The sequence below is a fragment of the Thermoascus crustaceus genome, assembly GCF_041956765.1.
Source record: "Thermoascus crustaceus strain CBS 181.67 unplaced genomic scaffold VTN00scaffold_9, whole genome shotgun sequence".
NCBI lineage: Eukaryota > Fungi > Ascomycota > Eurotiomycetes > Eurotiales > Thermoascaceae > Thermoascus > Thermoascus crustaceus.
This window is the reverse complement of record NW_027192535.1, coordinates 1,067,580-1,080,356: the sequence shown is the minus strand read 5'-3', so window position 1 is coordinate 1,080,356 and position 12,777 is coordinate 1,067,580. Positions and strand designations below refer to the sequence as shown.

The following is a 12,777-nucleotide window of genomic DNA, read 5'->3' as shown; positions in this document are numbered from 1 at the left end:
CTTCTTGTTGTGGGTACTAAGTACCTCTCTAGTAAATGAGCTAGAAAAAGCAGATTATGGGCTGAAGCAGTTTGAGTCGAGGTCGATTCCCGCTGCAGTCCACTCTTCTTCTATTATCCCTAGATCCTTTGGGACAAACAATGATCATCCAAATTCAACTGGTCCTTCTGAGAGGACCTGGCTTGTGCCGTCGATTGATCAGTCAATACATCCATCATCCAAAGGAAGAACGAGATGAAGATCTATTTTACTAAGCAGTTGACCTCCATCTGGATCTCTAGTACGCAATCATCATAATATAATGCTCTGCTCCCCTAGATTAGCTACTTATGCCATGGATGGCGCTCTAGATTATAGTCGTATACATTATGGGTTACTCGTTTGTGTAACAGGAAAAACCTAAAATGTCAATTGGTAATTTATATCTGGAAAGACTGTCCATTAATTTCACAGGGAAAGTACCTCTGACGTCTTTACGGCTTCCCGAGGTGCTGTACGATCCATCGTATATAGCATTTCCAGATTCAGAAAGCATCCCGACAGGTACATATCACAATGTCTTGACGTACTGTATTATACCTGTACCCCTCGACCAGAATAACAGCGATCAAAATAAGGAAAAGGCATCCTAAAATTATTAACAATAATTAGGTACCTATTACTATACATTGACAAGTCACAGCGAACAACAGACCTACTACTATGGGAAGGTGAGTTTCCAATTGGGCTTAAGCAGTAGTGACGGGTTTGGCCTGGGTCGTTCCTGCTAAATCGGGAAAGCAGACACATATATATGCCGACAGGCATAAACCAACCAACCCCCCTGTGACGGCGCGGCGTGGACTGACTGATAGAACTGAGTCAGGTAGGCGGTCAGGTAGGCGGCATGGGTCTGCCACACCAATCCGCCTATATCTTGGAACTCCCACCATGCCCATAATTCCTCTTTCTTTCCTCATGCTTTGGATCTTGTAGGACTAGCTACCATAGTTAATACATTAATTGCTATTCCTGAGCGCTGTCACCCCCCCCCCCCTTTCATTTTCGTGAACCACCCACGTCTTCATATTTTGCCTCTGACGAGGATTTCACTGCACTGTCTTCTGGCAGGGTGAGTTGATTTGATGAAGACAATGGTTTTCAGTCAGGCTCCAATATGTTGCGGGATCTATTTCCATTCGATGGCCTCAGATCAGAACTACGCACCTAGGTACTCTGGAAAGCTCTTCGTGTTGCCCGCCAAAGCATCTGCTGCCTGGGATATCATGGGAGCTGAGCATGAGAAGGCCAAGGATGAACAAAGTCAGAGTGCTGCTGCTATTGGCTTTCAACAGATGCAGGGTCCTGCAGAATATGGCTGACTCTGCTGCTTCTAATGGGGAAGATAAGATGTTGCTGCGGTTCTCTTATGTGCCCAAGAGCATGCGGCTGCCAGACATGGCTTCTTTAGTGTATTTATTTGCTCGGGATGCGCGCGCATTGTTCTCGGTTTCCTTTTTCATGATGGGTATGCAGCAGCCAGCTCAGTGGTATTGATGGTGTTTCCTATGTAAGGAGCCCTAACCTGTCTTTCTATATAAGTACTACGTACCGCAGATTGAGGAGGCGTTTATAAACAGGGGAGGAATGTCATCACTTGGGCAAAGAGGGTCGTGAGAGCAGTGACGAAGGCTCTGGGGTGGAGTTTTGTTGGCACGCAGATGTGATTGCCGCCTCATGGCCTGGATGGTGGAGAGGTGAGCCGTTGGAGTACTAAACATTCCAGAGTGATCGGGTCATTTATATACTTACATGCAGAGAGCTCTAAAAAGAAACTTGAAGTCCACAACCCGGTTGATGACGACCTTACGGATGTCAGTCTGTGCTGCTACTGTAAATGAATTACGAAGTAAATGTACATACGACATGCTGGTCTGCAGCAATTGTGATATCATTGATGTGTGCTGACGTTAAGGCACAGGTCTAGTCTAGCATATATACCTCTCAACGTAATGTAGAGGGTATATCTCTCATGGGGTAAACCGCTCGGCCACAAAAGGTGTCTAGACATCCAGTTGCAGCGATTGGTACCAGATATAGATAGATAGCATGTATTCTATAAGAATATCGATCATCTGAGCTGAGAGCGCTTCAAAACGCAACAAGGGAAGATCTGCTTGAAGAAAGATTGGAAAGTACGAATATGTTTCCTTTTACATATCCTACACTGAATCTTGACCAGAACTTGAATGTCAATATCTACCTAGGACACTATCTACTTTATCTACCGTCTAGTAGAACACATTATATCTCGATATATCCGAAACAAGCGGGGTCGCTCGGGGTTTAGGGTTAGGCCCTGACACCGGCCGAGGACGGTCTAGGCCAACACGTCAGAGCTGCTGCGTATCGCGACAGCGAAACAACGTCCCATATATCCCTTATCGTCGATCTTATCGATCTCTGATCTATCTCTTCTTCTTCTCACCTCCTCCCCTTCATCTCAGCTAGCAGATGAAGGACCTTATGTCATGCCATGTCTTGAACGGCCGGTGTTACGGCTCACCGTTCTCCAGATTTTCTCCCATTCTCCGCCCCCGGGTCTTCGGCAACAACGGCGAGTTCCGTTTAGTCATAGTTCGAGAACCTCAACAGTTCTGGACCCCACACGAAGATGTTCCAGTCCAATAACCTCCCTATCCTGTACGGCGCATGGACCGATCTGCTAAAATGGTCGGTGTCCGAAGGGACTTCGTTGCGACGTGCTGGAGGAAGAGGATGACTCTTCCTCCGCTTCGTTTCTTTCTTTATGATACCGTGCTGTCTTCACAGCACGCTATTTCGCGTTTTTTTTTCCTGCAGTTTCTTTTGATGTACACATTTGACTTTTAGTGTCTTGGTAACTTGCGTTGGAGCTGGCTACCTGCATATGGACTTGCGACTTGCAAATCCCGTAAAGTCCATCGCGGTGTAATCCTCTTGATCTTCAAACTCTTCGATCCACTATTACCCTATAACTATGACGGACAATGGGCCGACAGACGTTATCCGTTCAACGGAGGAAAGCCCTCCACTGTCGAGGAGCTCAACGCGCGGAAATCAGGGACATGCGCATGGCCAGGATCTGGAGCAGCAACAAGACAGCATCGCCAACGAGAAGCCACCCCAAGACGTCCCTCCAGATGGCGGGTATGGATGGGTCTGTGTAGCATGTGTTTTCTGGATCAACGCACATACATGGGGAATAAACAGTGTAAGTCGGATACTCAGTCCTACAACTACTCGAACAAAGGAGCTAATATGCCCGTTCCTAGTCATATGGCGTCTTTCTGTCTTATTATCTATCGAATAATGTATTCCCCAACACCAGCGCACTAGCCTACGCTTTCACCGGTGGACTCAGTATATCTTGCGCTCTGTTGATCGCACCTTTGGCCACTCATCTCACCGGTCTCTTCGGCACCCGATTCATACTCAATGTGGGGGTCTTCTTCGAGACGCTCTCGTTGATCGGTGCCTCATTCGCGACCCAGAAATGGCACATCTTCCTCAGCCAAGGCGTATGCTTCGGCTTCGGAATGGGGTTTCTCTTCGTTGGGTCCGTGGGGATTGCGCCGCAGTGGTTCTTGCGCCGGAGGGGCGTTGCGAACGGTATCACCGCTTCTGGATCCGGGATAGGCGGCCTGATGTATTCCCTCGCAACGGGGGCCATGATCTCACGGTTAGGCCTCCCCTGGGCCTTTCGAATCCTCGGGATCCTCTCCTTCGTCGTGAACCTGATCGCGGCCAACCTGCTCAAGGACCGCAATAAGGCCATCGGCAGCCGCCACAATGCATTCCACCTCCCGCTGTTTAAACGCCCTGAATTCCTCCTCTACCTCGGCTGGGGCGTCCTGAGCATGCTGGGCTACGTTGTCCTGATTTTCAGCATGGCCAACTTTGCCCTCTCGGTCGGCCTCTCCCCGCACCAGGGCAGCATCGTCAGCGCCCTCCTAAACTTAGGCCAGGGCCTGGGGCGACCCTTCGTTGGCATGTTCAGCGACCGCTTGGGACGCATCAACATCGCCACCTTCCTCACCTTCCTGTGCGGCCTGTTCTGCTTCATCATCTGGATCTTCGCCCGCAACATGGGCGTGCTCTGCTTCTTCGCCGTCATCGTCGGCACCGTTGCGGGCACCTTCTGGGCCACGGTGTCCCCCGTCCTCGCGGAGATTATCGGCCTGAGGGACCTGCCCAGTGGGCTCAGTCTCACCTGGATCATCCTCGTGCCGCCGACGACAGTCGCGGAGGCGATTGCCCTGGTGCTGAGGAACGAGAACAAGCCAGGGTCCGCGTATCTGAGGGTGCAGATCTTCACAGGATGTATGTACATCGGCGCCGCGGCCTGTCTGTGGCTCGTCAGGGGGTGGAAAGTGGGTGAGATCGCCCAGAAGGAGCGGGAAGAAAAAGCGGCTGCTGCCCGCGCTGGTAATCTCAGAATTACTGAAAAGCCTGAGGGTCATACTCAGCAACGAACGGCGCCTTCCATATCCGCTTCGGCGACGTCAAAGGCCGAAATCTGGTCTATTCTCGGTCTGTCACGCAGGATGGTCGCCTGGAAGCGCGTTTGACAGACCCCATATAAATTATATTACCTGATGAACAGCGATAAGAAACTGCCGTTTGTCCTTATCACCTTATTATTTAGTAGAAGCCCCATGGCTGGGTTAATAAGTATTTTACAGGGCGTCAAAAGAAAGTTTAGTCTTCAGATTTTTGGAAAAAGCATATGAGGGTTTTTACGGTTGATGCATGTACGGTCCCTTTAACTTAATACGTGCTATGTTATATGTGCTTCTCTAGTTCTTTTTGAAAGGACTCTGCTCTGTTTTTACTTTTACATGTGTTTTACTAATTAGAAGGAAATGACTACAACAGAATGGACATAATCATAGTAGGAAAAGTTTTGAACCCTGGATGTGATGTGAGGTAATAAAATCATGTGTTACACAATCCGGTTTAGGAAACTTGTAGATGTTAGACATCAAGTTCTCTCTCTCTCTCTCTCTCTCTCTCTCTCTTGTCATCCCCTTTACAGAGTGGCCAGCCCCCCCCCCCCTTCGTCTTGTAGAATCAGAAAGTAAAACGAAAAGAAGAAAGGACGTGAATAGCTCAGTCCTCAGATACTAGTACTCAAGTAGTGATAGCGACAGAGCTGACTCGTTATACTTATTGGTCCAGGCTGGCCGAGTACGTTCTCAGATAAGTACAGGGAAAGAAGAAGATCTTGAGAGGCAGGAAGGAAAAAAAAGTCTCAGTTCAGACGTAAAACAAAGGATAAGCAATATTAAGAACATACTTATTGAACCCGTATCGTGGGTATTAACTAGAGTGCTATCATCGAGGTATCCGCAAGATATGTATAATTCAAGAACTAAACAAACGTGTCAACAACAAAGGCAAGCCCGGCCCTCGTTCATTGCGCTCTGATCTCTTTAGGAGCTTTTCCGGGAAGAAGGGACATCATTCACACCCGTCACCACTCCCAGATTGCCGTCGCGCTTGACTCCCAACCATTCCCTCATCTGCGGGCTCAAGGTGGCCTTCGTTTCCTCCGAAAGGCCGACAGCCCAGTTGACCTGTCCCCGCAAGGACGGTGCGTTGTACGCTGCAATCAGGAGCGCCCGATCCTGGTCCTTGGTGATATTGCACCCGGAGGTGTGCCAGAGACGGCCGTCCGTGACCACGATGGAGCCAGCCTTGGCCTCGAAGGGCACCAGCAGTTTCTTGACCTCTTCTGCATCGGTCGGCACATCCGCCCTGGTCGTCCAGCGATGGCTACCGGGGATATACAACGTCGCGCCGTTTTCGTAGTAGATGACATGCAGACACCACATGACGACCAACCCCCACTTCAACAGCCACGGGTCCGGGAAGTGCAGGGAGAGATCCGAGTGCAGACCCATGGACTTCACCCGGGGCGGGCGATGTTGGCCGTGAAGTTGGAGATGAGGAATTCCTGCTGTCCCAGCGCCGCCTGGACCATCTGGACCGCGACGGGATGCTGGATCAGCTCCCGGAAGATCGGGTCCAGGTAGAAGACACGGATGTTGCTCTCGTTCGGGTCGATCCGGCCCAGGTAGGTCGGATCGCCGCGCTTCTCGCTCTCCTCCTTGGCTTTCCAGAGGCGGTTCAGCACCTGCTGGACCTTTTCAGCGTCGATCACGTCGGAAATGATGGCGAAGCCGTCTTGCTTGAATTTGGCTTGCGCCTCAGCAAGCTGCTGCGCGGTGACGGTGCCGTCGGTTGCCATGATATACGGTGGCCGTGGCATATATATTGCAAGATTGTAAGAGTATGTTTCTGTTGATGCAAAAGGTGGGACAACCAGGAGTGCTCTTCAGGCCGTAGAAATAGAAATTCTTCCAACTTTTGGACCACATGGGTGAAACGAGATAAGAGTAGGGCGGGGTAACGGCTAGAGTCAGCCGATTTGGCGGGATTCATCCATCGGTACTCGACTTGCTAGTAGCAGATAATCAGTCGTCACAGATGGGGCCCATTGAAACCCTGCAATGCTGCAATAAGACGCAACAATTAGGCGATTGACGACGCCGCAGTCTTCTGCAGCTAAACAACGACACAGTTCCTGGAACTGTGCTAGTGGCCAACACATGCATCGGAATAGCAAGCCAAGTAAGTGGGGAGATTATCGGCATTTGGGAAGTCTGACGAGAAGGGGGTTTCGTTTCTCCACAGTTGAACTAAGCTTTTGTGTGAAGAGCTTATGCCAACCGACTTTCTGCTCGTTTGGTTATAGTGCAATGTAGTTTTTGCTTAGTACACCACCTGATTATGAATATTTATACATATGGAGTACATAAGAGGTCCTCCTCCAGTCGGGCCGCCTCCGTTCTATATGGATTCTGCTAGAACGTGTACCATTGTCCATTGACGACAATAAGAAACTGATTGTACTAGAATGATTCCCCGCAGTCACTATCGCTCTATATAGCAGCACGGATTATCTCACAGACACTTTCTTTTTCATGTGAAGTACAGAAATGTGAAAAAAAGATGAGGTGTGGCACACTAATTTGAGTCAATTACGCGTCTTAGATGGTATACTATATACTAGTAGGAAGAAATGATCGCCGGACGTTACCCGACCCTATGTGCTAAGAAACGGGCTGATAAGTTAATTTGACCTTAATATGATGTTTTAAGGTTTTAGAGTTCACTTGCACACTTATCAACAAGTCAATCTGCCAATCCTAGCAAGTCCACACTGTCCGGTCCACGGGGCGGAAAGGGGGGGGCGTGGGGGAAGGATGTCGGGATCTCTTCCCGGCAGTTCTGGTGTGAACATTGATTAGCATGGCTTGGGTTACATTGATGATTGGAAACATGTACGTTGGGGCACCTACGCAAGCGAAGAATAGAAGAACGCTTTACGTAGCGAGTAACCTTTAGTTTAGGGCAAAAATAGCGAAATAAATCGAGGAATGCATAAAGACGATTCTGGTGTATATTGAAAGCTTTGAACATTTGTTGTTACAGATAAACACTTTTTGGCCATATTTGTCCGCCTTGGGTGTATTAGCTCCTTTCTTTATAGTCCGCACCGTACATCAGTTTATGTGAGGCCCCATAAAATGTAAAGTGACCAAATTATAGCTTGCCTGATGGTGAAAGTGACGATTCAACGTACCGGGCAAGAGACATCACCCGAGTCCAGGCTATCAGTAGTTAGTCGCAAACAGTATCTTGTTTCATTCAGAGGAACATCAAATATATGTATGTATGGCCTCTCGCTTGCTCTCAGACAAGAAAGTTTTGTCTCCTTTTTTAATCGGTCGTTGTGCTATAGCTACCTTATTATTATGCAATCGTCAAAAGCTCTTTTTTTATACATCCCAAACATCGCAGGCACCTGGGATAACCCCTTCTCATTCATACACATGCATGCCCATAGAATGATAGATCATAACATGAAAGCATCTACACCATTTTATTCCCCTTCCCCAGAATCAAAATCCTTACTCTCCTCTTACCCGCTCCGCGTCCGCCTTCCTCCTTCACTGAGCTCACATTAACCTTGACCCGCTCGAACAACTCTACACTCACTCCACGCTCCTCCGGATGTCCCTTCTCCCACACCCGCAGGGAGTACTCATCCGCATCGTACTCGCTCTCCCGTCTCAGGGCAATTTCCCTCCGTTCCTCGATAGAGGCAGGAGGTATCGCGTCGCCAGGAAGGACGAAGTCCTCAAGACGGACGACACCTTCAATTCCAAAACGGGGCACAAAGACCACGACTCCGTTCTCGAAGACACGCATGACGTAGCCTTCCTCGTCGATGCCGCCTTCGCCGCCAGCGACCTTCTCCCCGCGCGCCTTGAGCGCCTGACCGACGTAGTACTCGATGCTGGCGCGGCCCGCGAACTGCGCGTTCCGGTGTCGGTAGTTGATGTTGCGGCAGATGTCTTCGAGTTTGGCACGGGTGTTGAGGCCCTCTGCGGCGGCGCCGCGGCCGTCCTCCCCTTCGTACCCGATTGCGGCCGCGAGTTGCCGGTGGACGAGCAGGTCTGCGTACCGACGGATCGGGGACGTGAAGTGCGTGTAGATGGGGGAGGCGAGACCGTAGTGGCGGAATTCGGACTCCGCGTGGGCTCCGGCGCAGAAGTACTCTGCGGAAGTCATGCAGCGGGTCGCGAGGATGCGGACGAGGGTGTTGAAGAAGGGGTTTTCCGGGTCGACGCACCGGTCCAGAGAGGTGGCCAGGGCTTTGGAGCTGGAGACGTCCAGTTCCAGACCGCGCTTCTTGGAGAGCTGCTGTGCCAGCTCTTCGAAATTCTGCGGCGGCGGGGTGGCGTGTCTTCGGAGGAGGGCGGTCTGCGGGAAAGAGCTGTAGATCTTCGAGGCGACGGTGATGTTGGCGAGAAGCATAAACTCCTCGACCAGGCTGTTGGTCGCGAGCATGGCTTTGGTCTTGACATCCGTGAGAGGGTCGCCGACCTCGTCGTTGTCTGTTTCGATCCGCACCTCGGGGGATGCGAGGTTGAGAGCTCCGGCGTCCATACGCTTCTGTTTGAGGATCTTGGAGAGGTGGAGCAGGGTACGCATGCTCTGGGTGAGCTCGTCGTTCTTCGATGCATCGTCGATACGCAGTTGGGCCTGCTCGTAGCTGAAGGCCTCGCGGGAGAGAATGACGGATTTCGTGAAGTCGGCAGAGACTATCTCAGCGTTTGGAGTGATCTCCCAGATCGTAGAGAAGGCGTAGCGTTCCACGTGCGGCTTGAGGGAGCAGAGATCCGTACCGAGCAGCATTGGAAGCATGTCGATACGCTTGTCAACTAGATAGACGGTCGTTCCACGAGCGCTGGCCTCGAGGTCCATGGCATTATTCGGCTTCACGAAATGCGAGACGTCTGCGATGTGGACACCAACTTCGAAGTTGCCGTTGGGCAAGGGTCGAGCGTGTAGAGCATCGTCGATATCCTGACAGCCGGGTGGATCAATACTGCAGATGAGCAGATCTCTCAGATCCCGCCGTCCCCTCCATCCAGGATCTTCCTTGCTAGCAGGCACCCTCCAGTCGTGTCCTTCAGGCGGCAGACAATCCAATACAACCTTCGGGAACGGCTTGTACTGTACGTCGTATTCGAGGAGCAGAGCCTCGGTTTCTGCCTCTTTGGTTTCCAGTTCTCCTAAGGATCGAACAAAGTGTCCGGTGGGATACCGTGAGTCTCGATCCCAGGAGTCCACCGTAACAAGGACTCTCTGGCCTAGTAGATCGGCCGCCTGTCTCGTTCGGATTCGAATCTTCGGGATTCGCTTGTCCATGGGCAGCACGAAGACTGTCTGCTGTCTTCGTCCAGCCTTGACGAGCGACGTCGTCGAAGTAGCATCCACATGACCAACGTACTGACGCCAATTTCTCTTGATGATGCCAACAACCCGAGCTGTCGGCTGTGGTCTTCCCTCAGCATTCTTTCCATGGGCTTTCTTGACCTCCTCCTGTAAGGCTTTCCGTTCCCTCTCAGTAACCACAGCTTCATTCTCCTCAGCATCAGCATTTTCGTTGCTAGTTACAGCCTCCTCATCAACGAGCTTCGTCGAGGGAGACTTCCACTGATCCTTCGGGAGAACTTCAACGACTACCACGTCTCCGGAAATAGCTCTGTTGCTGTTATCACGTCCAAGAATCAAAAGGGGTTTAGCGAATGCAGCAACATTCACGGAGCCTTCCAGATAGTTGTAGGGCGAGACATTAAACACACCCTGGTGTAGAGTACCAGCCCTCAGGCCCGTCATCATTTTCGACATCGAGTAGTATTCTGGATAGAATAGCTCTCCACGCGGGACTTTGCCTTCTCTTCCCTCCCTCGACTCGTTGATCATGTCCAGCAGCTTGTCAGCATCTTCCAGCCCGGAAACGTAGTCGGACAACGACAGCGCCGTAACATCCTCCTCCGTGGCCTTGCGCAGACTCTCCTTATCATCGGTGATGACGACGATAGCCGGCACTGACTTCTCCTTCTTCGTCCCCTTCGTAGCTGAACGGAGATGCTCCGTGTACCATTTTGCCACAGTGCGAACCGCCCTGTCGTTTCTGTCGTTGATCGACTCGTCCGGGTTCCGTCGCACATGGGTCTCCAGTCGGAACTCGTTGAAGAAGAGATAGAAACGCTTCTCATCAGTCTTTATCAGGGTTAGCAGGCGGTTGTAGAGCGGTAGCGACTGGTTCTTCAGCTCTTCGAGCACGGTCTGCAAGATGATCACATCGTAGAAGGCTCCGGTGTGTTCAAAGAGATCCATTCCATTCAGGAGTGCGTTCGTGTCGGGGACCAGGTAGTGACCTCGAGGGAAGGCTTTCGTGCCCGCAGGACGGTCTGAGAGGATGAAGGGAGCAACTGGCTTCACATTAGTTTGCCAATCCATGTGACGACAGATGCTGGGTAAGGTGTTCAACTCACTGTTCCCATTTGCGTCCGCCAGCGCGTATGACGCACATATCGAGCAGAGCTTCGAGGAGCAAGGGATGTCCTGCCTCAGATACAGCTCGCGAACGATCTTCTGGACCTTTCCACTCTTCGTGGACCTCACGAAGACTTTGCTCGAGACATTTTGGGCCTGCGGGTTCGAGGAGAAGTCTCTCCGCAAACTCTTCATCTTGTCGGCCTGTCAGAAAGCAGCTCTAGAGCTGCTTATTCTGCTGCGAAGGCAAGCATATAAAGGGCGCTCTCTTTTTTTCAGACAGGAAATTAATCCTGTGCGATTTTGTTGGAGCGCTGAAGCTTTGCAACTGAAGTTGCTGGATCGGACCCGCGCGTGGGAATCGCCGACTGATGAAATATCTCGAGCCGAATCGGGAAACTCTGCCGACGCAGGTACTGCAATCGCGACCCTCCGGATGAGTAATACATCAACATCACAGTCTATCTGTAAAGTTCTCTGGTCAGTTATTTGTATCGTATAAATTTATTATAAGAGATAAATTTAATTTTACAGAAAAAAAAAGGACATGTCGATCGCAGTATGCATCACTTCTCCCTCTTACGTACATGTACCCCGCTACTAACGACTCTGACAGGCAGTGGGACAGCTATGCTCGACAGCGAGCATGGCGCACAACCTCGCGCAGTGCAAGGTCCTGATACGGAAAGCAGTAGCTGCTGGTGCCAAGGTAAGAATTGCGTCTGCAAGCCTTTGATTAATCTACTACTGTCGAATGCCTCTGACATAAGTTGTCTGTCAGGCCCTCTTCCTACCCGAAGCTTCAGACTACATCGGCTCCTCCGCCGCAGAGACGGTATCGCTCGTGCGATCCGTCCAGGAGAGCGAATTTGTACTAGGTCTGCAGAAGGAGGCCCAGCAGGCCAAACTCCCCATCAATGTCGGGATCCATGAGCCCGCGCTTGGCGGGCAGAAGGTGAAGAATACGTTGATATGGATCGATGAGCATGGGGAGATTACGCAGCGGTATCAGAAGATCCATCTATTTGATGTGGATATCAAGTCTGGTCCGATTTTGAAGGAGAGCGCGTATGTTGATCCCTTATTGATTTCTTGAGATGCGAATTTGTTTTGTTCGGGAGTAGAAGGGGATATCTATACTAATGATTTCGACCAGGAGCGTTGAGAAGGGGATGGAGATACTACCCCCGTTTGAAACGCCCGTGGGGCGCGTTGGTCTATCTATATGTTTTGACGTAAGTTGCAACACTTGTCCCAAAGATATGGGCATGCTCATATATCAATCACCTGCTTAGTTACGATTCCCCGAGATCAGCCTGGCACTCAAGCGCCAGAACGCGCAGATCATCACCTACCCATCCGCATTCACAGTGCCAACCGGAAATGCACACTGGGAAGCTCTGCTCCGTGCTCGAGCCATCGAGACACAATCATACGTGATAGCTGCAGCGCAAGCAGGCCCTCACAACGAGAAGCGGATAAGCTACGGCCACTCGATGATCGTCAACCCGTGGGGAGAAGTGGTCGCCAAACTTGGGAACGAGTATAAAGAGCCGGATATCGCTACTGCTGTGATCGATCTCGACCTCCTGGCCAAGATCAGAAGGGAGATGCCGTTGCTGCGGAGGACTGACGTCTACCCGGAAGTGTAGCCGATGGATGCTGGTCAAGTTGTGTATTGTTCTCTATAGTCGACTGCACGAATTGGCTTGAGCATCGATGCTGGATAAAATCATCTCTATCCCTCTAAACTCACCGCTAAGCCACCCAGGACGCTTGTGTCAACAGATACAATCATGAGCCAGCTCTTCACAAACCGCTTGTATGAATTAATAAGAA

At 50.9% G+C, this 12,777-nt stretch overlaps 5 protein-coding genes across 5 annotated transcripts; 2 read left to right on the top strand and 3 right to left on the bottom strand.

Moving 5' to 3' along the window:
- Positions 1–2,998: 2,998 nt before the first annotated feature.
- Positions 2,999–4,589, top strand: VTN00DRAFT_10368 (uncharacterized protein; the record flags this gene model as incomplete). Its single annotated transcript, XM_069427016.1, has 2 exons — positions 2,999–3,232; positions 3,294–4,589. The coding sequence occupies 2 exons, from the start codon at positions 2,999–3,001 to the stop codon at positions 4,587–4,589; spliced, it is 1,530 nt and encodes a 509-aa protein (XP_069284130.1).
- Positions 4,590–5,453: 864 nt separating this feature from the next.
- On the bottom strand, positions 5,454–5,855 carry VTN00DRAFT_10367 (uncharacterized protein; the record flags this gene model as incomplete). Its single annotated transcript, XM_069427015.1, has 1 exon — positions 5,454–5,855. The coding sequence occupies one exon, from the start codon at positions 5,853–5,855 to the stop codon at positions 5,454–5,456; it is 402 nt and encodes a 133-aa protein (XP_069284129.1).
- A 74-nt stretch (positions 5,856–5,929) lies between these two features.
- On the bottom strand, positions 5,930–6,271 carry VTN00DRAFT_10366 (uncharacterized protein; the record flags this gene model as incomplete). The annotated part of the gene is made up of 1 exon (XM_069427014.1): positions 5,930–6,271. One exon carries the CDS (start codon positions 6,269–6,271, stop codon positions 5,930–5,932), a length of 342 nt encoding a protein of 113 aa, XP_069284128.1.
- Positions 6,272–7,959: 1,688 nt separating this feature from the next.
- On the bottom strand, positions 7,960–11,133 carry VTN00DRAFT_10365 (uncharacterized protein; the record flags this gene model as incomplete). Its single annotated transcript, XM_069427013.1, has 2 exons — positions 7,960–10,874; positions 10,938–11,133. 2 exons carry the CDS (start codon positions 11,131–11,133, stop codon positions 7,960–7,962), a joined length of 3,111 nt encoding a protein of 1,036 aa, XP_069284127.1.
- A 352-nt stretch (positions 11,134–11,485) lies between these two features.
- Positions 11,486–12,590, top strand: VTN00DRAFT_10364 (uncharacterized protein; the record flags this gene model as incomplete). The annotated part of the gene is made up of 5 exons (XM_069427012.1): positions 11,486–11,497; positions 11,555–11,647; positions 11,720–12,006; positions 12,095–12,173; positions 12,234–12,590. The coding sequence occupies 5 exons, from the start codon at positions 11,486–11,488 to the stop codon at positions 12,588–12,590; spliced, it is 828 nt and encodes a 275-aa protein (XP_069284126.1).
- Positions 12,591–12,777: the final 187 nt, after the last annotated feature.